Source organism: Pararge aegeria, chromosome 3, assembly GCF_905163445.1.
Source record: "Pararge aegeria chromosome 3, ilParAegt1.1, whole genome shotgun sequence".
NCBI classification, from domain to species: domain Eukaryota; kingdom Metazoa; phylum Arthropoda; class Insecta; order Lepidoptera; family Nymphalidae; genus Pararge; species Pararge aegeria.
This window is the reverse complement of record NC_053182.1, coordinates 14,150,723-14,178,712: the sequence shown is the minus strand read 5'-3', so window position 1 is coordinate 14,178,712 and position 27,990 is coordinate 14,150,723. Positions and strand designations below refer to the sequence as shown.

At 34.9% G+C, this 27,990-nt stretch overlaps 4 protein-coding genes across 6 annotated transcripts; 2 read left to right on the top strand and 2 right to left on the bottom strand.

Moving 5' to 3' along the window:
• Positions 1-16: 16 nt before the first annotated feature.
• On the bottom strand, positions 17-7,239 carry LOC120637075. Of its 2 annotated transcripts, XM_039908692.1 has the most exons (5): positions 6,829-7,239; positions 6,617-6,732; positions 5,458-5,970; positions 3,067-3,325; positions 2,745-2,800 (listed from the first exon to the last, which is right to left on the bottom strand). In XM_039908692.1, the coding sequence occupies exons 1-4, from the start codon at positions 7,139-7,141 to the stop codon at positions 3,086-3,088; spliced, it is 1,182 nt and encodes a 393-aa protein (XP_039764626.1). In that variant the 5' UTR covers positions 7,142-7,239; the 3' UTR covers positions 2,745-2,800; positions 3,067-3,085. The 2 variants fall into 2 exon arrangements, with proteins under 2 accessions (XP_039764627.1, XP_039764626.1); XM_039908693.1 differs by lacking the exon at positions 3,067-3,325 and having other exon boundaries at positions 17-2,800.
• Positions 7,240-9,010: 1,771 nt separating this feature from the next.
• LOC120637142 (suppressor APC domain-containing protein 2) lies at positions 9,011-13,266 on the top strand. The gene is made up of 3 exons (XM_039908806.1): positions 9,011-10,231; positions 11,519-11,722; positions 12,232-13,266. Exons 1-3 carry the CDS (start codon positions 9,257-9,259, stop codon positions 12,343-12,345), a joined length of 1,293 nt encoding a protein of 430 aa, XP_039764740.1. The 5' UTR covers positions 9,011-9,256; the 3' UTR covers positions 12,346-13,266.
• A 36-nt stretch (positions 13,267-13,302) lies between these two features.
• On the bottom strand, positions 13,303-14,618 carry LOC120637129 (28S ribosomal protein S18b, mitochondrial). The gene is made up of 2 exons (XM_039908786.1): positions 14,112-14,618; positions 13,303-13,516 (listed from the first exon to the last, which is right to left on the bottom strand). The coding sequence occupies exons 1-2, from the start codon at positions 14,508-14,510 to the stop codon at positions 13,361-13,363; spliced, it is 555 nt and encodes a 184-aa protein (XP_039764720.1). The 5' UTR covers positions 14,511-14,618; the 3' UTR covers positions 13,303-13,360.
• A 234-nt stretch (positions 14,619-14,852) lies between these two features.
• On the top strand, positions 14,853-27,024 carry LOC120637157 (centrosomin). Of its 2 annotated transcripts, none has more exons than XM_039908826.1 (12): positions 14,853-15,116; positions 22,602-22,651; positions 23,354-23,493; positions 23,853-23,972; positions 24,161-24,235; positions 24,673-24,731; positions 24,804-24,840; positions 24,918-25,025; positions 25,115-25,269; positions 25,353-25,424; positions 25,533-26,611; positions 26,709-27,024. In XM_039908826.1, exons 1-12 carry the CDS (start codon positions 15,085-15,087, stop codon positions 26,900-26,902), a joined length of 2,121 nt encoding a protein of 706 aa, XP_039764760.1. In that variant the 5' UTR covers positions 14,853-15,084; the 3' UTR covers positions 26,903-27,024. The 2 variants fall into 2 exon arrangements, with proteins under 2 accessions (XP_039764760.1, XP_039764759.1); XM_039908825.1 differs by lacking the exon at positions 14,853-15,116 and adding an exon at positions 18,950-19,311.
• Positions 27,025-27,990: the final 966 nt, after the last annotated feature.

Genomic DNA, 27,990 nt, shown 5'->3' with positions numbered 1-27,990 from the left:
TTTAATATGACTAATATGGTATATAAATGTATAAATACTTTGAGTAAAGGACGGAATGTTTTACATGTAATCACAACGTTTAGCTACCCCTTGCGTAATCAGTATAATCAATAATGAATAATATTAAGACTTGTCTGTGGTTCGGTAGGTATTTAAAAAAAAACAGCGTTGTCAGCTGTTTTATACATACACACACTGCTCAGAGCGTAATACACGCCACAAATATTAAACCTGCTCAAAAAAGCCACAGACCTTCAGAACTCGAGACTAACCAAGTAGATAGTAAAATGAGTTGAGCAGATAAACATCGTCACAATCTTAAATTTAACAGAGGTATCCAAGTGAAAAGTAGGAAAGGTAAATAAGATAGCTTTCTTCTTTTTGATACCTACTACGTTACAAAAGGTGCTATTAAACCGCACTTATAAAATGTTATAAAACAACACTTTCACTTTACTAATATATTTCAGATTATCATAGGATTTTATTAGAATTTAGTTGTTTGCAATGCACCTTCATACATAAAAACATTGTTGTATAGCATTTTATGAATACCAGTTAGGACCTAAGTACTTTCCGGGGAGACAACATTTTATGATGTTTAACAAATGTTATAATATTTTAATTAGTTATAATTTATATTAACAATAATGTTTACAACCCATGTTTCTTTTAAACCGTTTGAGAATGATTTATATATTTTTAAGTTATCCTATAACTTTATGATACTAACCTAACAAGGCTAAATTATTATCAAAAATATAGACTAACATAAATACTGCTGCCCAAAATCTCGATCACGTTCTCGGAATAGAGGCGTTTCGGATACGGGATTGTGATTGTATATGTAGCAATAAATAACTGTCTAATTATACTTAGATATACTGCTACATATTATCTATATACGATATAATATGTATTGACACCCATTCATATTTATTTTGCCTTATTAGTAACCTCATTAAGTTGATGATATGTTATATAAACTATAAATCATTACCACTTAAATTAAAATTATAAGTAGATGAAAATTCAATATATTTGTGTGTGTGTGTGTGTGTGTTAAATCTTAGTATTGGATACACAATGCTTAAGTTTGATTAACATAAAATATACTAAGGTAACTAGGTAACAATTAAATTTTTAGGAAAATATTTTTATAAGTTTTCCGATCAATTATTGAGCTTTGGCTTGCATTTATATTAAATTCTTAACTTTACGGCACATTCTAAAATCTGATATGTTGTGAAAATGTTAAATTATTAGCCCAGATATCTATTGTAAATAATTAAGTATTACAATTTGAATAATTATTGGTGGCCTTAAAATAAAATGTATGTACATTTTCTGTGCTTAGCAGCTACACCATGATATTTTGTTAAATAATTACTTTTAAATAAAATTTGTTGAAACAGCAAAACTTTGATAAAAAAAATATATGTACCAATAGAAACGCTAAGATTAATACTGACTTTGAACACAATAAATTCGACCAGCCACATAAAATCTGTTTAACATGCCTAATATAAATAATATACTTAAATAAGTATATGTGATCTGCTTAACTTAAGATTTTGATGATAATTTCCATTTATTTTAAGGCAGCATGCAGACTGACTTAACGATAAAGAATTTTGGAATGTCCTTTAGTGCGCTTTTATCTCATGGATTTGAACCATAATTCATAAAATTTAAAATACATACGAAGGTGCATTTATTCCTGTGTGATAAATAATAAGTGGCAACTATTGATATTTACAATTTCAGCTGAAACTGTCAGTCTGCACGCGAACTTTTAGTTGTGCTGTTGTGTGTGTTGTGTGTGTGTTTCAAAATTATACATACACGTATATCTATTATGGTCAAAATAATTCTTATATCTGATAAATGTACATATAACTAACAAATCTAATCGTATATAATATATTGTATAACCTCTGATAGTAGGATACAACATAATATCATTTTAGATATGACTGTAGTAAATAATACTAAAGTTGCATATGGCCCCTTTGACATTTACACCTTACGAAACTACAATTAAATTAATAAAATAAAAAATGAATAAATAATTTAACAAAATATAAACTCATTTCAACCAATTGGTCCCAATGATTGCTTAAGTACGCAAACTATTTATCAATGACTAAAATATTTCATATTTTATTAAATATCAATATAAACGGAAAGTTAAAATATATTGTGCGTTGTGCATTACTGAACAATAGAAAATAATTAAATAAGTACAATATTTGAATCAGTATCGCAGATGACATCGCCATCTTCAAACTGCAAAACTCAGACTTATTTCATGGAAATAAAATTTTACACCGCCAATCACATAGGCATAAAGCAAGATTAAAAATGGTAAAAGTATATTATATTAAAAGTATGTATAAACGGAAGAATCGCAATTTCTTAATGGACGGATTTATTATTTATAACTTTAATTAAGTATAACTCTTCTTTTAAGTAAAAACCAAGGCTTTCAAACCGTGTACGCGGTTGCAAAAGGGTGAAAATTTTCGCCCAACCACAAGAGCAGCAAAAGCAGGAATAACGCTGCTGGGCATATAGGACGCAGCCTTTAGTATAATTGAATACTTTGAGACGGTAAAGTGAAAAACTTCGCTATTCCTGCCGGCGGTTTAGTCTTCAGGTGCTCTTCTATAAATTGACAAGGACAGACAAATTTTTCACCGTGGCGTCCAGGAACGGCGCTACTGAGATTTAATCTTTTTTTTACGGCGTACGCTCCCCAACGGCCGGCGTAACGTAAATATAGAAGAGCACACCTTTCCTGTACAAAAAGAGTATTAATTTATTATTTATGGTTAAAAGTCACTATTTTATTAAAGGCCGAACTATATTGGATTAGACGTCACATAGACAGTTATCAATCTGGCTCGGTCTAACTACCCCTTGGTTGTTAACTGACACATGCCATTGTGTATCGTACTTTAAAGAAAGTAGACATCGCTTTTCATTCACAATCTCTTTGCAGAATCGTTCCCGGTGACGTTAACTCCTGCATAGTTCAACCTTAAATTTAAAAAGTGGACTTGCCAAACATAAAGCGGTTTGGTCAGTCGAGACCGCGCCGCCTGAGCCAGTCGTTGCAGGGCGGACAACAGGCGCGGGTATCTTTGGGCTCTTTGTTTCTCAATATCTCCTCGACATACTGACAAGGACACAGCGCGTGAGCATAATGGCGTGGCGACGCGGGATTTCCCCCTTCCTCGTCTAAAGTCCAATCGAGCCGGCGACGCAAGAAGTCTTTGCCCCACCGCTGGAGGTATCGGAGGAACACTTGCTCTGCCATATCCTGCACATTTATATGCTTCGCTTACCCATCACATTCTACTAGGACCGATAAAAACCCACAAAAGAACATTATTACGTTGAACGTATGATCGTTTGTGGGTATAGGTGCAAGTAAAAATACAGATTAGTATTGCTCTAGCAAAATTAAGTTATTATTATTAGTTTACCAAAGACCATAATATGCCAAAAAAACTGGATAGGTACTTCGATAATAAATATTCAATAGCCATATAAGAAATAAATATTAAACAAATAGTCATTATATCAAATTAATTATAAATTTTTAACTAATATTCAAATATATGTATAGTAGAAGATCAAAGCACTGAAAAACCAACGGTTACAGAGAGCCGGAAGCGGATATACAGCTTTTTAATGAGACGTGTAACATTGAACTCCACATCTAAAGAATTATTTCTGCGAAAATGTCCCTAACACGCACTGCCCAAGACTATCAACTAGTCAAATACTTTAAACACAAAAAGGTAATGACTCAAGTTTAGGGCTCCAACAGCAAAGAAGCTTATATAAATTAAGACTGCAAGTAAATAAATAGGTATTACAGCGCTGTACTTTTAAGGGTGTAAAACATCCAAGTTACATACGAAATGCATTTTGTGACGTAAATTCTGACACACCCAGCCTAGAAGCTACTATCGAAAATTTTGGTTAAAGTGAATTAGCCTAATAAAGAATCAAGGCCAGATGTTATACTTTGTGTTACACCTAATCATGATATAATGTCTTACTCTACCACAGAGGGCTATACTTTCATTAGAGCTTATAGATAGGTACTAAGAAAAACCTCAAGCACCTTTTTAACGTGTGGATACATGTTAAAAGCAAGAGGTATTTGTTCAAAGATATTGCCACTCGATAGCGCAATATCTTTGAACAAATACCTTGACCCACGTGATTTGGTTTATATGGATTCTAAAATATTATGGAACAACTTTTTTTTTAATCTTCTAAGTCTTGAAAAAAAAGTGAAATTCACCAAACACCTTTCTTTCGTGAACCCATATCCTTTTTTTTTCTGTTTTAACTTTTGGTCAAACAGCAGATTGAATACTAGCAAAGCTATCCATCGCTTCCGAATACCTACGGCTGACTGATTCAGTTACGCGTTGCGGTTTTTGAAATGCGAGGCTGTAGCATATCTCGGCCGCGATGTATGCGCGAGCCGCGAGTTCTATTCTATTCAGACAATGGTACCAATTCTGCTGTATAAAAATCAGCTCACTGACAAGTCTAAACATAATGCTATCATTATTTAAGAAACAGGATAGCACATTTTTCAACATGGTCAATACAGTTTAGTTTAAAGATTTGTATACAGTTGAATCGAAAACAATTTGTGTATAACTAAATACCTCAAACCCACTACTTTTAAATTAAATTTCTGTTTTGAGAAAAATATTAAAAACCACCTTACACAAATTAGTTAATGTTAGTATTGTTACATAGACAAGCTTGAGCATCAGAATGTTAGGGATATGGCATTTGAACAAATAATAATCATTGTAGCTTCCATAAGTCTACACTCATTGTAGGTTATGAAGCCCTAATAAACTAAACAATCTTATAGATAGGTAATATATTATATTAATACAAATAAACTTGTGTTTTATAGTTCTATAGCTTAGAGAGTGAATTGAAGTCACATATCAGCTATTCCAAGACTAATAACAAGAAAAAACAAAACTCAAGTCAAATAAATATTATAATTGTATGGTATGATTTTTGTTCCCTGTTAAATTGATTATTAGAAAATGTTACTAAGAATATATGCAATGGTGGTTTATTTCTCATAGGAATTATAAATTAATTTGGAAAGTTGTGGTTTAGAATGTAAATGAAAATTGCTGCTGAACTATTAATCATTTTTAACAAATAACTGTGCAAGAACAACAAAGACAAGCATAAAACACAAACACAAAAAAAATGAATATTAATGTGTCTAAGTAGTGGAATTAATGATAGTCAAATTATATCATTATTCTAAACCTCTGAGATATTATATGAATTTTTAATATCACATATACCAATAAAAAATCCTTGGGATTTGAGTTCTATTGCCAGGACATGGTGCATATTGCATACTGTTAATAGTAAATTTGTTATTCTACATACCTGTTTTCTAGACAATCGTGTCGACTGGCTGCCCTGGATAACAATATCATTAGCTGATACATCCAATCTTTGTTCCCAACCCTGCATTATTGTTTTTCCCTCTTCACTTTCAATGAATTGTTGCAAATGAGCAATACATGGTGCAGAGTCAAAATAAATGAAACAAAGGTTAACTTTGTGGCATGATAATTTACCCCTGTCATCTAAAGCAAGGAGTAATTTGTGTTTATTCATTAGTTTATTGACACTTGCTAAGCACTGCTCCAATCCTTTGGAGAGTCTTAATTTAATCCACATGCAGAGAAAGATGGCCATAGCATTAAGTATAAGCCACAATACTCCCAAAGAAAAGAGTGTGAGCCCTTCCAGGCCTGAGAACAAAAGTGTGAGCAGCACAAGAAATGCTATTGTTATCCAACAAACTAATACTCTCTTGTAGCAAACATTGTAGAGCGTAAACCGGGCATCATTTACAAGTAGCTCCATAGCATGGACATATTCCTCAACTGTCAGCTAAAACAATCAACAATACTTATTATTTAAAAAAATATATATACTTATATTTAGAAGAAAAAAGCCCTAAAAGTCGTAGTGTAAATGTAATTACTATTTGAATTTATCCTAAATTATAACACTACTTCTCTTATAATCTTGATAAGTATAATAAAGCTTTCAATCATGTTTATAATTATTACACATTCTTAAGCTTTATTTGCTAAGAATGAACAATTTTACATTTTTACTAATAAGATTGCTAGATGATACAACAAAATAAACTTTTTTTGGATTAATAGATCACTAAAAATACTTCCTGGAAGAAATCTTTTATTTAATTTTTTTTATAATATAAAATAAGTGCTGTACAAAAAATTGGCATAGGTGAATAATACTGTATACATATTTATGGTAGGTATATTGTATAGTGACACATATAAGGGAAGACTTTATTAACTTGCATTTATGAGGCTCTACTATACTCATATAGATTATTAATTAGTGTTATGATTTAGGAAATTTAAAAGTAGTTTGTATAAACATAGGCAAGACAATAATTCGCAAGTAACTGTGAAAATCGCCGAAAGCGCATTAAGATTGTCAAAATATGATAACATGTTATGTTAACACCTTGCTGATAAAATGAATTTTAGCAGAAACTTACAGTCAAACCTTGAGCCATCAGTTCTTCAGGCACAAGTTCTGGACGAAATCTTGCTGCCGTTACCCAAGGCCATTTAGTGTTTGTAGGTAACAGAGTTACAATAATATCACCATTGCCTGAGAATAGAAAAATTACGAGTGTCATTATTTAGTGTGCAATATTACTTGCAAGCCGCACGACATTAAAGCAAAATTTTATTACATAAAACTTACTGAAACCATGCCTAACGTTTCTATATTCAACATTTTTCATCACAGAACTCTGCGACATAGATTCATTATTTTTATCCCCACGATCTATGTTTACATGAACAGTTTCCGCTTTAAGGACCGCTGGAACTGTTGCGTTCGAAGGCACTGATGGACCCGCATTTTTAACAGGGTCACCCAATTTTGTATCAGAATTTAAGTTGCTTGTTTGCGGAGTCTCGTCGTCAAATTGTACCCAGTTTTTTCTTGGTTTCTCCTTATTTATATCACCATTTGATTCGCTAACTTCAGGCGTCTTATCTTCTGATTTACTCATTTTATGTTTTACTGCCCAATCCTTTTCTTAAAATTAATTAGTTTAATGTTAGGACAACAAATTATTTAGGACGAATTTTCTTGTTATTTTAAACGTCACCGAAAAATGTCACAGACTAAAAATTTTTGTTTATGTCGATAATTATTGTCACGAGGTATATTTAGGGTTCCTTTGTTAAAAAATACTGGAGACTCTAATGCCAATTTCATACGATTCAATTTGATTTGCAATAGGATTTTTTTTGTGTCCAAGTATCTAATCCGTAAACTAGTAGCTAGTTCTATGATCCTTATTTTAATGATAATCAACTCCAACAGCGCCAATAACATCAACCGAATTCGGCACCAAAAAAAGATTTACAGAATTCTAAAACGAGAATTTGTAGATATCTTCAGCAAAGCCAAACCGATTGCAATAACTCTTCTGTTAATTTAAATGGGTCAAATAGTTTTAAAGAACTAAAGAAGACACTGAACTCTATTAAACAATAGTTATAAAAGAGCTCAGAGCTCAGCTCAATGATGATCATTAAATTATTATTTCATTATTATTTTTTGGGCTAAAAGAGACTTATAAGTTGTATTATATATATATATATATAATTGTGTTACGTGATAATGTTGTTACATGTTAGATATGTTTTTAATTCTATGCTACCTACCTATCAAGTCTACTTGTTATGTGACAATATTCGACCGCAAAAAGTAACTCTGTAGATAACAGTAACATGATTCTAATCAAGTCCTATTTTTCTATTCGGTATGGCGGAACCCTATCGTAGCTCTTATGCGCAATGAGTATACAAACTGTACGTTAAGTTAGGTTAAGTTTTGACTATAATTATTATCTTGTTTGATCTACTGGCTTTACATATGGATTTTCATTATTGTCTGTGATTATTTTTAAATGAACACAAACTCGACCGTGCTTCAGGAACATAAAAAATTAAAATTATTAATTTTGATACTTAGTGGAATGAATTTTGAAATCTATAACTTACAATTTTATTTAAACAATTCATTAATTTTGATCTAAGTATATAGAATGAATCCCATTCCACATGAATATTTCTAAGCTTTTAATATTGAAGCTACATTCTAGATTAGGTTAGATACAACGAAGTCATAATGGTGACACCCATTGTGTTTTCCTTGTACCTAATTAGTAAAAACGTTACAACAACAACGTGGGTTTACAACAACAACATTGGTTTACAACAACATATAATTCTCAGCCTATTAGAGTCCACTGCTGGGAAAATACTTAGTTTCTCATTTCATAAAGGAGAGAGGGGATAAGAGCTTAGTCTGTCCACTACGCTGTTCAAATGTGGGTTGGTGGGATTTAACGTTTTAACGGGACTGACGATTAAATGCTGCCCGCCTACCTCCATTCTAGTACTGAGAATTTCTAGTAAGAAAAATGTAATACATAACGATTATTGGCCAGAACTAAGAATTGAATCCAGATCCGAATTCGTAGTAAAGTAAGCTGACTACTAGACCAACGAGACAGTTAAACAAGGGAGCACAAGAGACGGAATTTTATTAAAAAAGTCCTTCTAGAGAAACGACACAATTTTTTCCGCCGTTTGAAATTTATATCAATTTAAATCATTAGTATTGGAATTTCAGAGTGAACATAACAAAATTGTAGGGAAATCAAAGATGAACCTATTTTCGTAACGATATAGGTATATCAGTTAAGTAAAGGCAAGTCTAGCTACGGCCTCTACCTGCCCGAAATGTAGTCTGACCGGTTTTCTTGCTTACGATTGTGGCCTGCAGTCCGCAAAATCACTCCGACTAGCCGGTTCACTCGCCCACTACATAATATTATAAAATCTACCGTATACTAAGCGACCTTATTTTTGTCTCCTTTCTTAAATTACTTCTAGTAGACGACGTAGGTATATCAGATTAATAAGATCGCAGGTTGCGTCGTGTAAGAAATCGATTTTTTAATTTCATAAGTAAATATTTGTGTTCAGTTGATATAAACAGCCTAAGTGAATATCGTGAGAAAGGTTAAAATATTTTATGACAGCTATGTTTTTCAACTGAAAATCTCGATTGTTTCCTGTTTGAGCCCCTTCTAATTATAACAAAATATAATATGATACATTACAACCCTTCGAACATGGAATCTTTACCAAAACAATTTGTCTCTGCAATGAGAACGCTGTTTGATATCATGGATGATAAGCACACTGGGTATGTAAAATTAACGGATATCGAAAACCGATGGCGCGATGACCGCACGAAAGGGCTTCCCCGCGGTGTTATAGAAAGCCTACAAAAAGTTGCTTCCCATGATGGACTTCTAACATTTGAAAGCTTTTGCACTGGTCTCAAAATTTGTCTCTTGCGAAATCAAGTGCAAAACGCGTCAAATAAAATTAACGCAATTAATGAAGATATTGACAATAAAGGGTTGCACTCTCAAATGAGTAGTGCTCAACTGCACCGTCCTCCTTCTGCTCCGTTAATGGATATAGATAACGCTCATAATAGAGACAGGAGTTGGAACTTGATGCGAGCATCGGGGAATTCGACACAACATCGAACAACCAGTATGCCTCAATTGATTGAAAACAAGGACGCTCCACTACCAGAATTACTTTCCAACGGTAAAACATCGTCTAAAAACGATACCTCTCAATCGCATAGAGTTTTCGGACCGCCAAAACCGCCACGGTTAGAAAAAAACGGCATGGAAAGGAAAGAAAATTCTAGAAAATTCCAATCTGAGGACACATTAGGGAATGATGATTTAGGTGACAATAAGTTAGATTTTGAAGAAATAACGCGCTCTATAGAAGGACAAGACCGTGGTCTTGGCGATGGTAGATCAGCAAATGGGACACAACCGAATCTTAGAAAAACACCTCGTCGAAGAGAACCCCGACGGCATACACTGCATAATGGTGTTGATTATAATCTGCTAAAAAAAATGAAACAGATCGAGCAGGAAAAAGACGTACTGTTGCAAGGGTTAACAGCTGTAGAGGAGGCTCGAGAGTGGTATTTAAAGCAGTTAACTGAAGTTCAAGATAAGATGCGCTATGCAGGAAGGATGGGTGCTTATGTGGTAAGATTAATGACTTGATATAAACTTTTATATTTAGTTGAGTGCTAATAACCAAAAAATAATAATTATAATAAATATGAGAAATATTAGAATCAGCTCAAAGTTCAGTGCTGAAAGTGTTGAGTATACGACAGTAAAGACTTAATAATCTTCGATTTATATAAAAGAGAAAGTGTGTGGGTATGTTCCGTATAGGCTCGGAAACGGCTGGACCGATTTCAATGAAAATTTCAGGGAATCTCCGGATTGACCTGGCGAGTAATCCTGTAAAGTTTGGTGACGATCGGAGCACTCCTATTTTTGAAATGTCAAATACAGGTTTTATTTACTATGATGATATTCTATTGTTGGGTGTACATGGGTGCAAATAATCATCTCACCCGCTCGAGAAGAGACTAGACGAGAATGAATACGGAGAGAAATAAAAGATTTAATATATTATGAGACTTAGATTAAAAATTTAATGATGTAAGTTTATTGTTTAAAAAAAATAAAGCAAAATCTAGCCCGGCGAAGCGGCTTGGGTACGCTAGTAAATTATATTTTAGGTGGGAATTACAATGTGTTCAGAGAGCACAATATTATGTACAAGTGATGCATTTCATTTTCAATTCATAAAATATAACCGCTCATAAGTACCTGACTCTTAAAGTTTATTACCCACCGAAACGTAACTACCAGAAATACGCGTAGCATTATATTGTAGGTACCGACAAGATTTGCAGAAAATCTCTTTTTCCCGTTTTTGCAATATAAACCTACCTACCCTAGTATACCTCCTTTGATGGAACCTCACTTGGCGTAGGCTTATGTATATAGATGTAAGTATTTTTGGCAGAGTTTGGTCTTAATAGAGGGAGGTACCGGGTTCCCCGACAGGCTAAACTAAAGATTAATAATTTCTAAATTTTCGCTATCTTGAGGGAGGCTTCGGTCATCACTAATGGTCGTAACGACCAGGAAAAACGTGCCGTCAAGTGGGTCGGTACATGTCTTATAATTGTAACTAATCTTTTCGTTACTTTTTAGTGTAGTATTTTATTTTAATTTGTTAAGAAAGTAACAAAAACTTACATAAAGAAAATCTTTTTATTTTGTTGTTTTATTGATTTTATCACACTTCATTTTCTATACTTATTTTAAAAAGTGATGAAACTATTGGTTACTGTTTAGCACACTACGCCAAGTGAGATTGCGCCATTAAGCTCCAACGCAAAGCGAATAAAATCTTAAATCAAGGATTTTACTTATAGAAACGAACTTAATTAAACTGACATTATTATCAAGGAACCTTGGAATGAAGCACATCAAGAACGCTTGGAGCTGCTACGGGCGCGTGTTTTGGAATTGAATCGACAGCTTGGAGCCCTGGCCGCTGGGTGGCGTCATGGGCAACTCTCCCTGCACATGAACCTTGCTTTACCGGCGACTACGCCAACCACGCCTAACAATGCTACTGTGCTGAGGTCACAGAACCGAATGCTTGCTGAGGTAGGTTTTTTTAATTAGCTGTGTACTTAACTGCACAGGATGGCATTGCAGTACAGCGGATTTCGCAAGGGATTATTTTTACTGTCCGGTTTAAACTGCAGCACAGACATATAGCATATTGCCGAGAAATGGCCAGTTCCGTGGAGTATCGTTCATTGCACATACTTACATGAATAATGAAACCTATAGATACCTATACTTTCGCATTCAAACTTTTAATATTTCATTAATAAATAAATTTGAGTATTTCCGAAAATTGATCTATCTAACATTTGGTTGTATACTAACGGTATTTTTAAATATGTCCGTTAAGTTGTGGGTCCTGGTTGTTATAACTTACTTGAGGTAATAGTTGTTAGAGCCCACCAACGCGCATTGAAGCTACATCTATGCTCTTAAAGATTGTCCTGTTAAAGTAATTTTTCGTTTACCAAACGAATTGGTTTAATTTCTTGTTTTGTGTACCTTGTGGTTGTTTATTGTTTAATGTTATTTTTTTACTTTTTCAGGAAGTTAACCGCAAGAATGAACGGATATCAATCCTAGAGAGAGAAAAGTCAGCTCTTATAAGAGAATTACTCTTACAAAGAAATAGAACAAAAATGATAGATAACTTTACATGAATGTAATGTGAGAGCATTTTCACTATAAGCATCACTTGTCAGCATTTTTAACATGGATTAACTACCATTAAATATTATGCAACACAGCAGCAAATTTAACAAGCAACAAGTTCTGTCATAGTATTTACACTCTTTTGTAATTAGAATAAGGACAGAAAAAATCTCAAGCCTGCTCTTGCTGTCATTGCTGTCCTAAGCTTTAATGAAGTGTATTCACATTAATAATGGAGCTGTGATAGACTAGCCACCTAGGGGTGAGGACTTTCAGGGGGCCGAGTTCTAACTTCAATAAACACCTCTAACTTGTCTACGTTATGTGCATTTTAAGCAATTAAAATATCACTTTTTTCAATTTCAAGGAAAACTTGCATGTCTCAGAGTTCTCCGTAATGTGGTGGACTAAAGCCCCAAACCCTTCTCATTGTGGATCAGATAATAGGCCAGTAATGGGTTTTTTTCATTTAGTTATTTTTTTAAATTGTCTGTATATCAATTAAATGCATTTTAGTAATTGCCAATGCATTTATTGGGTTTAAAGTCATTGCTTCCAACTAATTTCACTCATTTAAAGGTAAGCATTTCTTATAATCCTGATATTTTATTTACTTAAGTTTCAAGCATTACCCAAACAGAAATGGTTTGGAGTTACACTCAGCATCTGGTTGCCAATATTAAATAAGCAGAGAATGTCAAACATTTAGGCAGAGTATAATCTATCTAAACCTATTTTCATAGTGACACAAAGTTATCTGAATCAATGCTTCAATATCATCCAAGAATCCCTGATCATGATGATACCACAATCACACTAATGTGTACCAAGAATTCTGTGAGGAGCAGACTGCCACACCTATCTCTATTTTTGAAATGCTTAAAACCTAATTAATACCAATGCCACATAGTTTAATATTTAAAATTTAAACACTGAATAGGTACTATTGCAATAAAAAAACTTACTATTTCAACTAACAATATTTTAATAAACTAGAATTGATCAAACTATTAATACATGTTTTTAATTTATTCCAACATTTTTATTGTATAGTGAGTAATTATATTCCCTGAAAGGTACACTGTAGGTCAAGTGCCCCTGATCCCAGGCTCGTTCAATAGCAACCAACAGCTCCTTATGCTTTTTCTGGCAAAGACCAGTTTTAAATGCATCTAAAATCTGCAAAAAATAAAAATTTATTACCATACTAAATTTATAAAAAGGACTTGCAAAGCAAGATGTTTTATCATTGACAATTAATAGCATAGATCTGCCTTTTTTAGTTTTATCAACATGCTTGCAGAAACTCACAAGGATAACAGGCATACTTTATGATGAATTAACTTTTGACCTGTGGTGCTTATGCAATAAAATCTTAGTAACAACCCGGAATTAGGTAATATGAGGTGACCACCCGTGTGCATCAGAGAGCCATTGGTCTCGTATATTATCAATGGTATTTGAAATAAACTGTCAAAACCTACATTGAAGCAGTGTGGTAGGTCTATCCTCTAAAATCGTCTCTCTTGAGCTCAGATGTTAATAAGAACGTTAATAAACTCATTTGGATGCTCAGTGAACAATGATCAATTCAAACTTGAAAACCTATACTTAGCTTGATAATAGTTTACTATTATGGGCCTAATAAAAAACATCAAACAAGGCTCTAGTAAGTTTAGATTTATGTACGACATAATCGATAAAACACACATGTAATTAGTAAGTTAAATAAAATTATCATGCAAATACAGCTACAGATTAATGTGGTAATAACCTGGCCAGTGTATTCAGATATAAACTGCTCCAATAGTTTTGTGTTCCTTGGGTCTAGTATGAGGTATTCGTCGCGGCAAATAGGGCAAGGGTTTCCCGTTGATATAATCCCATTGCGAATACAAGTTCTTCTTGTTTTTCTTGGCGCAAATCCACCCCTATGATTGCGTCTGTATAGAAACCAAACTGGATTTTCTCCATAAGTTTCTTTATAAGCTTTACTGTTCAAGTATTTGATACTATTTTCTACAGGTATAAGTTTTGTTCTATCTTTTAGAGGATCAATTGCTTTTTGTTGTTCTTCCGATTCATCAGCCTGGTCCGAATATAAACGAATAGTTCTTAGATCTGTGAAAATTGACCTACTAATAATTGAACGAATTTTTAAAGCGAAGGCCATATCTTTGGGCCTAACAGGGCTATAGAAAAGAAAGGAAAAAAATATATTTAATGTAATATTTTGAACTTTTTAGGTTAAGACCACAGGCCTTACAGACAATGCCACAGATTAGTGATGGATTAGTTAGATGGATGGTTGCTTGTATAGTCGGCACCACAGCCACGCACGAAAATAAATACGAACCTTTATTATTATCATTATTGTTCATTCAATTTAACTTGATTGATATCATTTTTCTTGTAGAAAACACGCGTCATGATAAGTTAAACGGGCAATACAACCCAGCCTTGTAGAGCAAGCAAAAAAAAAAAATATTTGAAATTTGAAAAAAGTAACCGATTACTGACATGGGAAATAAATAATGTGGTCTTGCTTTTCCCTAATTGATTATAATATTTTAATGAAGTGAGGAAGTGTTTGATTCAATATTGCAACTCTTTAATTGGGATACAATTAATTTAAATACTTAAGTACCTACAACTAAATTGAGTTAACTTAAATAAGTTGAAAAAATCTTGACTTGCAAGGTACCTACTAATAACAATTGCTAAGGTAACAAATTATTGTCGCAATAATGTCTGAATCAGCCATCGAGGGTGTTTTGATGTAAGTACACGATAAATTGATGCATTTTTATTATATATTTCTAAAGTATGGGCATGTTTTCAAGTAATTGGTAAGTTAGGTGTGTGACTTCTTGAATAGTCGAGGTTGTCAAGTATTCAAAACTGTAATCTTTATGTTATACGTTTCCATTTTTCATTACTATTAAATTGTGCGTCTAGCTACCTAAAACAGCTCAAAACAACAACACAATGACCAATTGTGAGACCATGTCCACTTGTTTGTCTGTGTGTCTGTATGTCTGTCTGCCATTATCTCATCAAATATTAAAAAATGTACAATGGCTAACGTACAAAGATTACAATTGATTTTACTAAAGCAAACAGCAAATTTCATTACAGCAAAATTGGATCTTTTTTTTCTGCTGGTTTCTTACCACACCCTTGATACCTGTATGGTGTAAAGCCAGCCCCCATTTCTGACAACCAATTAAACTCATGTTAATAAAAATTGTGACACTATAGTTACAGGATTCGCAATCCTTTTTCTTTCATTGCACCTGGGTAAAAATTATACAATATCCCAGCTTCAAATAACTCAATAATATGGTATCACATCAACTGTAAGCCATTTAATAAATTTAAAGATCTATCTCAATCCTGGGATGTTACCCCAGATCGGAATGGATAGGTATTTGACCGAAACTCTATTTGACACTCCCAAGCAGTGCAGGCAGTGGGGGCAGTACAGTATGGCTTGGCGCCACGTAGCTCTTGGATTTCATTCTTGGTTGGAGTGGCGCATAATTCAGTCTCCTGTCCAAATGTAGGCCCAGATATTTAACAGTTGTTTCACTCGGTAACTCTTTGCCACCCATTGTAAACCATTGTGTCTTTGTGCAACGTAAAGGTGATGTGCTTTGATTTTGAGGCACTGTATTTAATCCGCCACTTTGAGAGCCACTGATCGATTTTATCTAGATGAATTTGCAATTTTTGAGATGCTCTGTCAGGGTAAATGTCACTTGCTAGACATGCTGTATCATCAGCGTACGTTGCTGTTTCTACCTCTGAAGTGGACGGCAGATCAGCTGTATAGATTGAATAAAGGATCGGTCCAAGCACTGAGCCCTGTGGTACTGATGCTTTGATATTGTAAATGTTGGAGAGTTCATCTTCGAATTTTACCTGATATTTTCTTTGACTAAGATAAGATTTTAGGATCATGTATAGAGAATTTGGGAGCAACGTTTTCAGTTTGTACAAAAGCCCCTCATGCCAAACTCTATCAAAAGCCTGTTGTATGTCCAAGAATACTGCGGAGCAATATTCTTTTCTTTCTAAAGTCTCTCTTATTTTATGTGCCACCCTGTGTCCCTGCTCTACAGTTGAATGCTGTTCCCTGAACCCAAATTGGTGATCTGGCATTATATGTGATTCAATTAGTATTGGTTTCATTCTAATTAATAAGATCTTTTCAAATACTTTTGATATTATAGGTAACAAGCTAATAGGCCTATAAGAAGAAGGTTCCGTTGGTACTTTGCCAGGTTTTGGTATCATGCAGATGTGGGAAATCTTCCATATTATCGGGTAATATTGCACTCGCATAATAGCATTAAAAAGCATGGTAAGAAAGACTATTGTTTTCATTGGTAGATGTTTTAGGATCTCACCAGTGATAAGATCAAAACCGGGAGCTTTTTTATTTTCTAGGTTCCGTATAGTTCGGATTAATTCCTTTGGCGTAACTAACTTTAGAGGCATCGACAATTGTTGATCGCTGTGTATTACTGCTTCAACTATTGCATCAAACTCTTCGCTTGTGGAGTTATTGGGTTCAAATACTTCGCTCAAGTATGTGCAAAAAGTTCGGCTTTTTCAATAGGCGTCCGAGCCCAGTCACCTGATGGTAGTCTGAGTGGCGGGATCGGTCGCTTGGGCCTCTTAAAATCCTTTGTGATTTTCCAAAGGGTGTAGCCATCCCTTCCACTGGCTGATAGGGTGGAGAGCTTGTGTTGATAAGCATTATTACAATTATCTGTGACCTTTGTTTTTAATTCTTTGGCCACTTTATTGAATGCTGTTTTATCTTCAGTGTATCTACTTGTGTGCCAGCGACGTCGAAGTTTCCTTTTCTTTTCTAAAAGTTTCCGTATTTTAAGTGGAATGTTCGGAATCCTGTTCCTCATCGTTAGATCTGGAAAGGGTGTGGCAGTAATACAATATCCGTAATCAGTTTCTACCCGTTATTTTTTTAAATAACAGAAAAACGTTAACGTAACGTTTTTTTTTTTTAGATAGATCTTGACTACAATCACACCTGGTGGTAAGTGATGATTCAGTCTAAGATTGTGGCGGGCTAAATCGCTAAGGGTGTATGGCAGTTATATTTAACCCATACCCCTTATCGGCTTCCACGCGACATCATGACGGAACTCTAAGTCTCTTAGCGGCACGTCTTTGTCGGTAGGATGGTAACTAGCCACGGCCGAGGCCTACAACCAGATCAGATCAGACCAGAGAAAATTCGGAAATAATAAATCCCCAAATCTCCATTGCCGAGAACCATCGAACCCGGGAATTCCAACTTAAAACCACAGCACTCACCGCTGCGCAAGGGAGAGCGACAAATAATATATCGTACCAGAATGCGAAATCGCTTAGCCGCACGTCTACAGCCTCTCAGCAGACCAGCCGCGCAAGGGAGGTCGACAATTAATATATCGTACCAGAATGCTAAATCGCTTAGCGGCACGTCTACAGACTCTCACCAGACCAGCCGCGCAAGGGAGGTCGACAAATAATATATCGTACTAGAATGCTATATCGCTAAGTGGCACGTCTACAGCCTCTCACCAGACCAGCCTTCTGAACTGCGCCAGGGAGTTTGATTAAATCCACAGATGTGTAAAACGGACCTACTTTCTAACTCACTGAAAAGCATGTGACTTTCAATCTTACATACGGGGGATTACATATGGATACCCATGTCATCCCATGCATGAATAGTCCGATGTCTTGCACTCATACATTTCTAAAATAAAAAGAAACCTTTGTTATTATTTTGTTTTAAATGTTCTTACTAGACATTTTGGCTGCAATCACGCCCAATATAAAAGATGCCTAGAAGATGTCAATGTCAATAACTCTCCATTCGGAGGTTCTTTCTCAGGACAGGGATTTCTGTATCTTTGCGGTGCATATACATAACGACGAAGCAAACCGCTTTATACCATGGAATATATAAGAAACGCTGATCCTAACGATGTCTTGCAGTTCTATGGGAAAAAGGTGAGGGAGGAACTAGATCAAACAGTTCCACGAGAACAGAACAAGTGTTCTACAAGATATTTCGGAGTGTTGAACACACTCCGAAAAGTTCATTTTTGTTTTTACTGACTTTTGGTTAACGCCTAGTCTTCTAGCTCTGCCATCTATCGAATCCAATGCAACAAACTGGTATACGAATCAACCTAGACAGAGCTATACCATTAATAAGATCATATACGACTATGTGTGCCCCGTTGAATCCTCAACCTAGTTGTGAAAACCCCGTCAAAATCGGGCTAGACAAAAACCGTCAAGATCAACGTGAAAAATACGAACAGCTACTGCATGCATATGCAGTTTTAATATAAGTATCATATTCAAAATTTAGAACACCTTACCTACTGATCAACTCCTAAGTCTATTTCTGTACAATGTGTAATGAACAGCATCCGTCTCCGCCCTTTGTGCGATTGTATCGTTTCGCCCTCAACTATGCTCATCTCTTTTCATCCCGTTTGGCAACTGAGTCTTATATATAATCTGCTTTCGCTTAGGCACGAAATTAGTCGAGTGTTCCCGACTCCTACCCGAACGGCGTCTGCCCTAATTTCAGTGCCCTCTCGTGTGTCGTCAAAACATCGTGAATCAACACAGCATCGTTTACAATTTTATTTGTTTACTTGTAATACGTGCAATGTGATTGTTTTATTTAATTATTCGTCTAGCTTAACTCTCTATAACCAAAAATTACCAAAGATTTCCTACAAGAGCTAAAGACTTAATGTGATTTATTAATAGACATTAGGATTGTATCTACTGTGATTTAGTCGTGTTGTTTTTGTGATATTGTGGTATTTATTACTTTTGAGTTTTATTATATGCATCCGTCTGAATAATAAGATGGCTACTTTACCAAGAATGAACACATCAAAACATGGGGCCAGTAGCATATCATCGCCTTTTAGGTAATATAAATTGTAATACATAATATGTACCTTCATTTTCGTCATAATAATATGTTGTAGGTATCTAGGTTGGTACCTACGTCAGATTCCGTATCTATGAATAAATTGCTGCAGAGTGCAGTGTCTCCCATGGAAATATCTATCTAATATATAATATGTCAGCCAATAATACTATTATATTTTATTCTGCAACGAATTAGGTAATCATCAAGTAATTTTAAACAAATTTTATTTAAACTTAGTATAGAAATTACTGTAGCCTAAAAGCTTAAAAGTGGGTAGGACTATGGCTTCACGTATGGGCCGAGTTCAAATCTCAGCACGCAAATCTTACATTCTATGTTAGAGGTGGCTTTAAGCAAGTGAAGGAAAACGTCGTGAAGAAACCTGTATGCCTGAAAAAATCTCCATAATGTTCGCGATGGTGTTTGGAGTCCACCGATCCGCATTGTGCATCCGTGTTCTGCCCTGTAGTGGACCAGGTTGATATGAACAAATAAAGTATGAAAGTATGGACCTATTCACTACCATTCCAACCATTCGTTACTCGAAAAAAGATGAGATCTAACAAATAATAAAGGAGGCTTGCTCTGTGCTTGCTCTCTTTCATTCTTTTATTTTGGGATTAACAACTTAACAACAGCACTGTACTAGTACTTAAATACCACTCAGTAGTATCTAAGTAACAGTCTAAGATGGATGGAATTAATCTCCATTAAATTATCTCGACAATAGTATGCAAAATATCTTGATTCCGTGAACTAACAAGGCTATAATAATAAAAATAGCCGCCGAAATGAGGCGAAAAAATTTTTTGAGTTGAGTGTGTAATACAAACCGCGTGCAGTTCGCACCCTGAGGATAATCACAAGCGCGGTGCACAACATTTTGTTTGGAATAACGCTTCTATATAATAATCATAAACCCATTACCGATTCACTAAAGCGAACGGTTCTCTCGCCAGCATGAGAATGGCTTGAAGAACTTTTATGCATGCAGGTTTCCGCGCAATATTTTGCTCCGCGGTTAGAATAATATTAAAAACGCACATAACTCAGCCCGGGATCGAACGCGGTATCCCTAATGAGGGACTAGGCTATCAGCGCTTGTTCCATATGTATAATACTACTAATATTATAAATGTGAATATATGTTTGTTTGTTACGCTTTCACGCAAAAACTACTTAACCGATCCTCATGAAACTTTGTACACATATTTTTGGAAGTGTTAGAAGTAATATACCTAGGATACTTTTTATCCCGACATTAAGCTCGGTTCCTTTGGGAGGAAGTGAGTGTTTGACGATTTTACACCATAACTCCGACAAATTATAACCGAGTTAAATAATTATTTTTGTACTATAGAGGTTATAATATGTGTTCAATTTTGCCCAAACTGTGGTTGGAGATAGAGGATAGAACTCCTCAGCCGACAGCAGCAAACCCCTCATTTAAGGCTTAGCGATACTACATACAATTTAATGCCACATCAAAAAACTAAATCGAACGCAGACGAAGTCGCGGGCAACAGCTAGTATAGTATATTTTATGGGTGAATATTCGTATTTTCACTTTTCCAAATGAAAATTTAACTTACTACATATAAGTTAGGTATAACAGAAATCCGCATACCGCATCTTTCGCATAAAAACTGCATTTCCCGGAAAACTTTCTCTGCTGTTTGACTAGGTATCTCAACGCAAAAAGTCACGGTTATTGTAATAATTGTTTTTGTTGCTGCATTATCGATTAACAATCCTGCATTCGCAGGTATTGTTCATATCTTAGATTTTTTAGTTTTTTCAGCTGTTCTCTTGGGGTTTCACGTATATTTTTTTTTTCTAAAGCGTGCCTGTATAGTGTAAGCCGTTACGTGAATTTTTGCGAGAATAACTTACAGACTTGATAAAAAATTGCTTTTTGACATTAAAGGTCAGTTGGGAAACTAAAAACTTGCGTATTCAAAATGTTCACAGTTTGTCTCTGTCACTATCATTTGACCGTTCACTGTACTAAACGTATTACGTAAGAGAATTGCAACGATAATTATATTTATCACTCATCGAGGTCAAAAGAGATAGATACCTACCTACCTAAATATACCTATTTATTATTTTATGTCACTTCTTAGGCCTCTTTATGAAGTAGATATTGGAACTCGTAGAATTTAAAATTAATCCTCATCATCGTCATATCAACTCATTATCGGCCTACGACAGGGCACGGGTCTCCATCTCAATGAGAATGGATTAGGTCGTAGTCCACCACGCTGGCCCATTGTGGATTGGTGGACTCCACACGCTTTTGAGAACGTTATGGAGAACTCTCAGGCATGCAGGTTTCCTCACGATGTTTTCCTTCACCGTCGAGGCAAGTGATAATGTTTTTTTATTTTTAAATTAATCGTATGATAACAAATCATTATCAATCTAGTTATATCTTTCATCCTCATTTATTATTATTGCTATTTATTTATATTATAAATAAAAGTTTACAAAGAGAAAAATACTTATAGGAATAACAATATTATGATTTCCATCTTGTCTTAAACTTTGCAATTTTTTTATTATACTGTGGAATTTTTATTCACTTCACTATTGAAAATTAAATATTAGATATTTAAATAGCGCAAAATAACCCAAACGTCTGACGTGAGCGTTACTTCCGTCAGGTAACAAGTTTTACTTAAAAAAGGAATTGAATGCTGAGGATCGGTTGTTCACTCCAGAGAGCATGGCTTGTTTTAACGTTATTAAAATTACAGTAACATGTAACAATTATTAAATACCGACTTAATTAACGTGCACTCATACTCAATGATACAAGGTGCTGGACGAAACTAATTCCACAACTCTGTGCTGGTGCTGATAATTTTCTACTTTTTTTTCATAGCCTTGACTGACAACAGACAGACTGACAAGCAGATGGCCCACTTGATTTTGAGTAGAAAACCATGGCTTATAAACAGCCAACTTTGTCATGTCAACACGTCCTGCAACGTGCCGCTTTTAGGTCCAGCAGCCTGAGTCGCAGATATACAAAAAGCTCTACTGCGTATCTGATTAAATCAATACCGAACAATTACTTGGCCCTACCCGGAAATCGATACCAGGACCTTGTGTTTCGTAATTAAACTAATAACTGTATCAACGAGGCAGTCAAATTTAAAATTCTAATTCTAAAATTCCCTTCCCGTGAGACTGATCTAGGTAACGTTTTTGTTTCCTAGATTTCGGACATTTTTTTTATCTCCTGGTCGACCAATTCGTAATTTTATTTTAACTTTACAGCACCAGCCCACGAAAACTGCAAGAAATGACGCTGCCTGCTGACGGACATGGTATGTAAATATAATAGTTTCATAATAATATGTTATATTCGTGTGTTCGGTTAGTGGTCGTTCGAAGAATTAACTGAAGCGGAGCAGGATACAACACGATTTCGCTCTACGGAAAACACAAACTTTGTCTCTTTGGCAGTTTGGGTTTGATCGCAGGAACTCACGCTAGATTTTTAACTCTCATACATTTAACTAGACCGTAGAAACATCTTAGTAGTTTGCCATCATTTTCATCCTATTAGTGTCACAAAGCAGGGTACATTCTCTCTAATTGTGAGAGGGGAGAGAGTTTTAGTGCTTGAACCCTTTTAACAGTTATTATCACATGTTAATGATAGTTGGCCTCGTGATCCGTAGTCGAACGTACGAACTACTGGAGCAATGATTCCGTTGTATAATATGCATAAGCTACTCCTGTGTTGTGTATCATTTGAATTCTTCGCGTTAAATTATACCTTATTTTGGCCTAAGGCCATAAATGATAAAAAAATACATTGAAGGGACGCCCGTCCGACTAGGGGTTTTGTTACACTCAATGATTCCATATTCATTGTTTGTACTCTAATAATCATCACTGCATTATATTTGCCAAAAGGTTGTCAAGGTGCCAAAGTGAATAAGATTGACATATTTTTTTCAGTATTTACGCAAATACTATGACTTGTCTTTTCCTAAAACCTGGGTGTGGTTGAAATATTTCAGACGTGACAACGGCCAGCGGCGTCAGCATGAAACAGTATGAAGAACAGCTAAACAATTTAAGGAAAGAAAATTTTCATTTAAAGTTGCGGATTTATTTTATTGAAGAAAAATTAGGAAGCGGAGCACCGCCCGCTGTCCAAGTAAGTGATGCTATTAATTTGACAAAAATAAATTTTATCATAACAAGTTCACCTATTTCTTTTTTCCGAAAGTCTAGAATTTTTTTGCCAATAAATAAACACATGAGTTTTTGAAGCATCGCCTGTTCTTGTCATAGGAGGGCCTAACCCGTCGAAACACTTCTCACCTGTTTATAAATTTAGAAATATTAAAACAGCTCTTTCAAAATTTGTTTTTATTTTTGTGTTCAGTTTATAATATAACTTTTTAGAAATTCTGAATTATCGAACGAGTTGTAAGATTGCAGTTTTTATTTTTTACTTCGAACTCAACCCGTAATTGAAGGCTGACAGTTAATGGTACTATGCAACTGTTCTAGGGATTGTTGGAACATAATGTTCGACTTCAAGTGGAAGTAGAAGAACTAAGAAGACAACTAAGTGACAAACAGGAATTGCTCGCTGCGGCTGCGGAGGCAATTGATGTGTTAGAGAATCAGGTAATTATAAGAAACTTGCCTATATAAACCTACCAACATTACAAATTGAATACAATTTTGAGTATGTTGAGAAATTGTATTTTATTAAATTTCACTGATTTATTTATTTCGAAACTAAAATAATATTAAAACATATTCCCTTCTTATGATAACATATTTTTAATTCGTTATTTGGTTTACCATTAAAGGGTTCGATATCTACGGAAGCAGCAGATATGTCTAATAACAGCATGATAAGAAAAGATACAAATGAAGCATCTAAGGTAATACCTCTGAAATTATTTAACAATGAAAGATAAAATTTTTTTTATAATGCAATCATCATCATATCAACCAATTACCGGCCCTCTACAGGGTATGGGTCTCCTCCCAAACTGAGAAGGGGTTAAAAGGGGGGAAAGGGCCGTAGTCCACTACGCTGACCTAGTGCGGATTGGTGGACTCCACACACCTTTGAGAACATTATGGAGAACTCTCAGGCATGCAGGTTTCCTCACGATGTTTTCCTTAGCCGTTGAAGCAAGGGATATTTCAATTACTTGAAAAACGCACATAAATTTGATAAGTTAGAGGTGGAGAGTGCTGGGATTCGAACTCGGCTCCCCGAAGTTAAGGCGAGCTCTTTACCTCCTTATACTGGGCTCCCAAAATGCGGTAACATATACTAATTATTTTATCTTTTTTTTTTATTTATTTCCAGGTTACTGACCACCTAACAGATGCTGTGGATGAAACATATCAGTCTGAATCCGCCACAGGGTAAGTGCCATAATAATGACATCATTTTGTACAAGTAACAATTAAGTCTTAATTCGTTTTTTTTTATTCTAGTGATTATTTAGCCGTGACTGTTAACAATGAAGATTTGGTAAGAATTTCCTCTGCTTAATTTTTATTTCATGTTATTTCTTTTTATATTCTACTCATTAAATACGATTATTACAGGATCAATTGACGCGGTTGAAAAAAGAAAATCGTAAAGCACTACACATGATAAAGGAATGCATGAAAAAACTTCAGCAACAGGACAAAGAGATGAAAAAATTAAAATTGGTACAATGTTTTTGTTTAGTGGAAGAAAATTAATCTGATGGTGAAATAACAATTATCAATCAATATCGATGAACTTATTTTATTTTCAGGACAAAGAGTTAACTTACGCTCACGTTAGTGATTCTCAATTGGAGAAGTATGAGGAAATTTTAAAATGTAAAGATGAGCATATTAAAGATTTGGAGAACAAAGTTAGAATACTACAGAATAATGTCGAAAGCATACAGAATGATGATGCTACTGGGTAAATTGAAAATGAATACCTAATAATTATTAATTTATACATATGAATGAAACTGTTACTATAACAATTAAATATCCTTTCAGAAATCTACAACAGCTCCTGACAAGGCGTTTGCAAGGCTTGGCATATTTCTTGGACAAATTATTGTCCCATAAGTAAGAAATGATTTATATTCATGTAGTTAATCGTTCTTATGCAAAGGTATTATAGTCACACAATTATTTTTATTGATATTATTTATAGAATCAAATTAAAAATTACAGATGCGTACTTGGCGAAGATAAAAAGAAGCTGGCTGAGAGTATTTTAGAGCAAAGTCTAGCACTACCTGTTGGCTTACAATTGGACGAGTCGATGGCACCTGAAGAACTTACAATGGATGAGAGTAACCTAGATATTTCACAGTCTATGAGAATAGAAGATTTAACATTAATGTTCGGACATCATCTGGCCTGTGGCGATGATAACACCCGCTTTTTATCCAAGAAACCGTTAAGACGCATTCCTCAGGCAGATGTTATATCTGAGTCTGAATGTTGGTCAGAGCCAGACAGAAACGTTTCTCTAGCTCGAGTAGGTCTATGCGATACGGGCGTCGCCATACGGGAATGTATATCCGAAGCAAACAGATGTCGCACGCGTCGTTCGCGACTTTCTTACGGATCTCGTTCCGAAGACAATAAACCTATAAACGAAAGTGTACTGTTGGAACAAAATGATATATCAGTGCGCAATCAACTATTAGAGGAGGAAAAAAAAGATTTGACTTTAAACTTGGACTACGCTATGCAACAAATTAAAGATTTAGTTAGCGAAAATGACGAACTGAAAGCTGCTTTGGACACTGAGCGCTCCAATGCAACTGATACTAATAAACATTTGGAAACTTTACAAACTGCATTGAGCGCACTGAAAATAAGGCTCGCTGATAACGAACAGCAAATCGCTTATAATGTTAATCTAGTAGAGAAACTACGTACAGAGAAACAAGAATTGGAGTCTACATTCATGGAAACCGAACGCTCACTGAGGAGAGCTGCGGACGAAGCCACAGTTCAAGCTTCTCAAGCGGCTCTCGAAAGAGCGCGTGCGCAGCATGACAGACTACGGATCGAAAGAGAACTTGAGGAAACAAGAGAAAAGTTATCTGTGGCACTGGAAACTAATTCGCAGTTGGAGATTGAAGTGACCCGCAGAGCAGGCATGGAGGATGATGACAAAATTGTCGAGCTTCGTGAAGGCCTACCATCCGAAGAGGATCGATCTACATCTCCGGACCAGGGAATAGACAGTGACCGGCTCTCGAGTCTAGAACATAATGACGCTGTAAACTTGTCGCCTCGTAAGTAATTGTCTTTATTTTGTATACTTATTAAGTATATTTATGTGAGTTTTTATGAATGTATGTTATTAAATTTTATTTCTGTTTCTTTCTTCAGGTTCCTTGTATGAGGAAAATAAAATACTGAAACAAAAGTTAGCCAGAACAAAAGCCACTTTAGCTGAGACCCTTATACAGCTGAACGCTTCGAATATGAGAAAGATGGGTGTACAAAGAGCTATTTGTAGAGAAATCCACAAAACCCACGGAGTTCTGCGTCAAGTTCGTGATCATGTTGAACTTCAACAGTAATTGTCAATATGATTGTATTATGTGTCAGGTGTTATCCACATTTATTCCCGGAACATAGACAATAATAATTATGTTCAGTTATTTAGACAGTTTTAATATTTTGCGCTATTTTACTTAAAATGTTACTGACATAGGTATATTAAATAAATATCAATATTTGATAAACTTAAACTTTGCTTTATTTTATCCATGTCCGTTTTTTGATTGTTCGAACGCGCTTATCTTGCACTACCCTACCAGAGCAATTAGAAAAGTATTTTTGCATGTGATAGCCCAACTCTTGGGAAAAACTAATTCATTAATACCCTTACGAGCCGAGCAAGCGAAATGTATCAGCGGCGGGATGGGTATATTGTGAAGAAAATAGTATGGGACCGAAGGACAACTCAATTTTATTACCATACACAAAACAAATCGAAAATTAGGAAGACATCTCTGTAGTATTGAATGAATGAATTTAGACGATTGACGCAGTTTGCAGCGACCCTGCTTTCTGAGTCCAAGGCCGTGGGTTCGATTCCCACTACTGGAAAATGTTTGTGTGATGAGCATGAGTGTTTTTCAGTGTCTGGGTGTTTATATGTATATTGCTATTATTAAAATATTCATCTGTCATCTTAGTACCCATAACACAAGCTACGCTTACTTTGGGGCTAGATGGCGCTGTGTGTATTGTCGTAGTATATTTATTTATTTTATTTATTTAATGAATACACTTTTATTGTAAACCACATAAACATATAGTCAAATTATAAATAAAAATTTAACAAAAAGTATAAAAGTATAGTATTAAAAGATTACAATAAAGAAAATACGAAAGCGAACATGGGCAACAATCTGCTACAGTCAATTAATATTATTAAGATACGAACGCTTGGTTCCTACAATTCTGCCCCTTTGTATATTAGATTTTCGAAAAATGTGTCTATGTATAAACCCAAACATTAATTTATCGTTACGCTAGCTTAAATATCATTAAAAAAAAGTCTCAAAGTATTTTGTCTCTGGTTTGAAAATTGATTTTCCAAAGGCGCGATAATTGCAAATTCGTTACAAACGGAAATTTGAAATCAAAATAGGTTTCTATG